Source organism: Wasmannia auropunctata, unplaced genomic scaffold (genome assembly GCF_000956235.1).
Source record: "Wasmannia auropunctata unplaced genomic scaffold, wasmannia.A_1.0 LD336071.1, whole genome shotgun sequence".
Lineage (NCBI taxonomy): Eukaryota > Metazoa > Arthropoda > Insecta > Hymenoptera > Formicidae > Wasmannia > Wasmannia auropunctata.
The window spans coordinates 337,066-337,918 of NW_012026819.1; the positions used below are offsets into that span (position 1 = coordinate 337,066).

Consider the following 853-nt stretch of genomic DNA (forward strand, 5'->3'; position numbering starts at 1 on the left):
TTTTGTTCGATAATAGATGTACCGCTTAGGTTTCATTGTTTAATTTTGTACAACTGTTTTTTGTTCAAGAAGGAGATAAACATCAAATTTTGTTCGATAATAGAGGTACCGCTTAAGTTTTATTGTTCAATTTTGTACAACTGTTTTTTGTTCAAAAAAGAGATCATAAACATCAAATTTTGTTCGAGAAGCACGCTAACACTTGACACCCTTTTTACTTTTTTTTTAAAGTCAATTTTGTAACAATTTTATTAAACATGAACAAATAGTAAACTGTCTTGACAAATGCTTAACAATCTTGTTTTACAAGCGCATAGAACTTGATATTTGTGAGCGCGCAGCGCTCGTCCTTTGCGAGCGCACAGCACTCGTCCTTTTCGAGCGCACAGCATTCGTTCTTTGCGAGCGCGCAGCGCTCGTCCTTTGCGAGCGCGCAGCACTCGTCCTTTGCGAGCGCACAGCTCTCGTCCTTTGCGAGCGCGCAGCGCTCGTCCTTTGCAAGCGCACAGCTCTCAACCTTCGCACGCGCACAGCACCTGATCTTTGCGGGTGCACAACACCCGTTCTTTGTAAGCGTACAGTACAGCACCCGTTCTTTGTGAACGTACCAGCTTTGTATTAGCGCAAAACAGCGTCATAACAGCGTACAAAATTTAGTATAAATAATATTAAATAACTTACCTAATCTCCCACAATACTCCTGAATCCTGCACAAAACCATATAGAAAAACATACAAAATTAAAACAAATAATCTTTTTTAACCAATTATTGAAACAAAAGAGTTCACGCATTTACAACGATTTGGGAAACACACAGAGATCATTGGGTTCGCCTTTTTCTTACTCAATTTCA

At 39.5% G+C, this 853-nt stretch overlaps 1 protein-coding gene across 1 annotated transcript in view; it reads right to left on the reverse strand.

Annotated features, from left to right (window-relative positions):
- LOC105449965 overlaps positions 1 to 853 on the reverse strand; it is a 13,129-nt gene that overhangs the window by 5,951 nt on the left and 6,325 nt on the right. Inside the window, exon 4 of the mRNA XM_011689455.1 lies at positions 682 to 707. Within this exon, the coding sequence (XP_011687757.1) occupies positions 682 to 707 (26 nt within the window). The remainder of the gene's footprint in view (positions 1 to 681; positions 708 to 853) is intronic.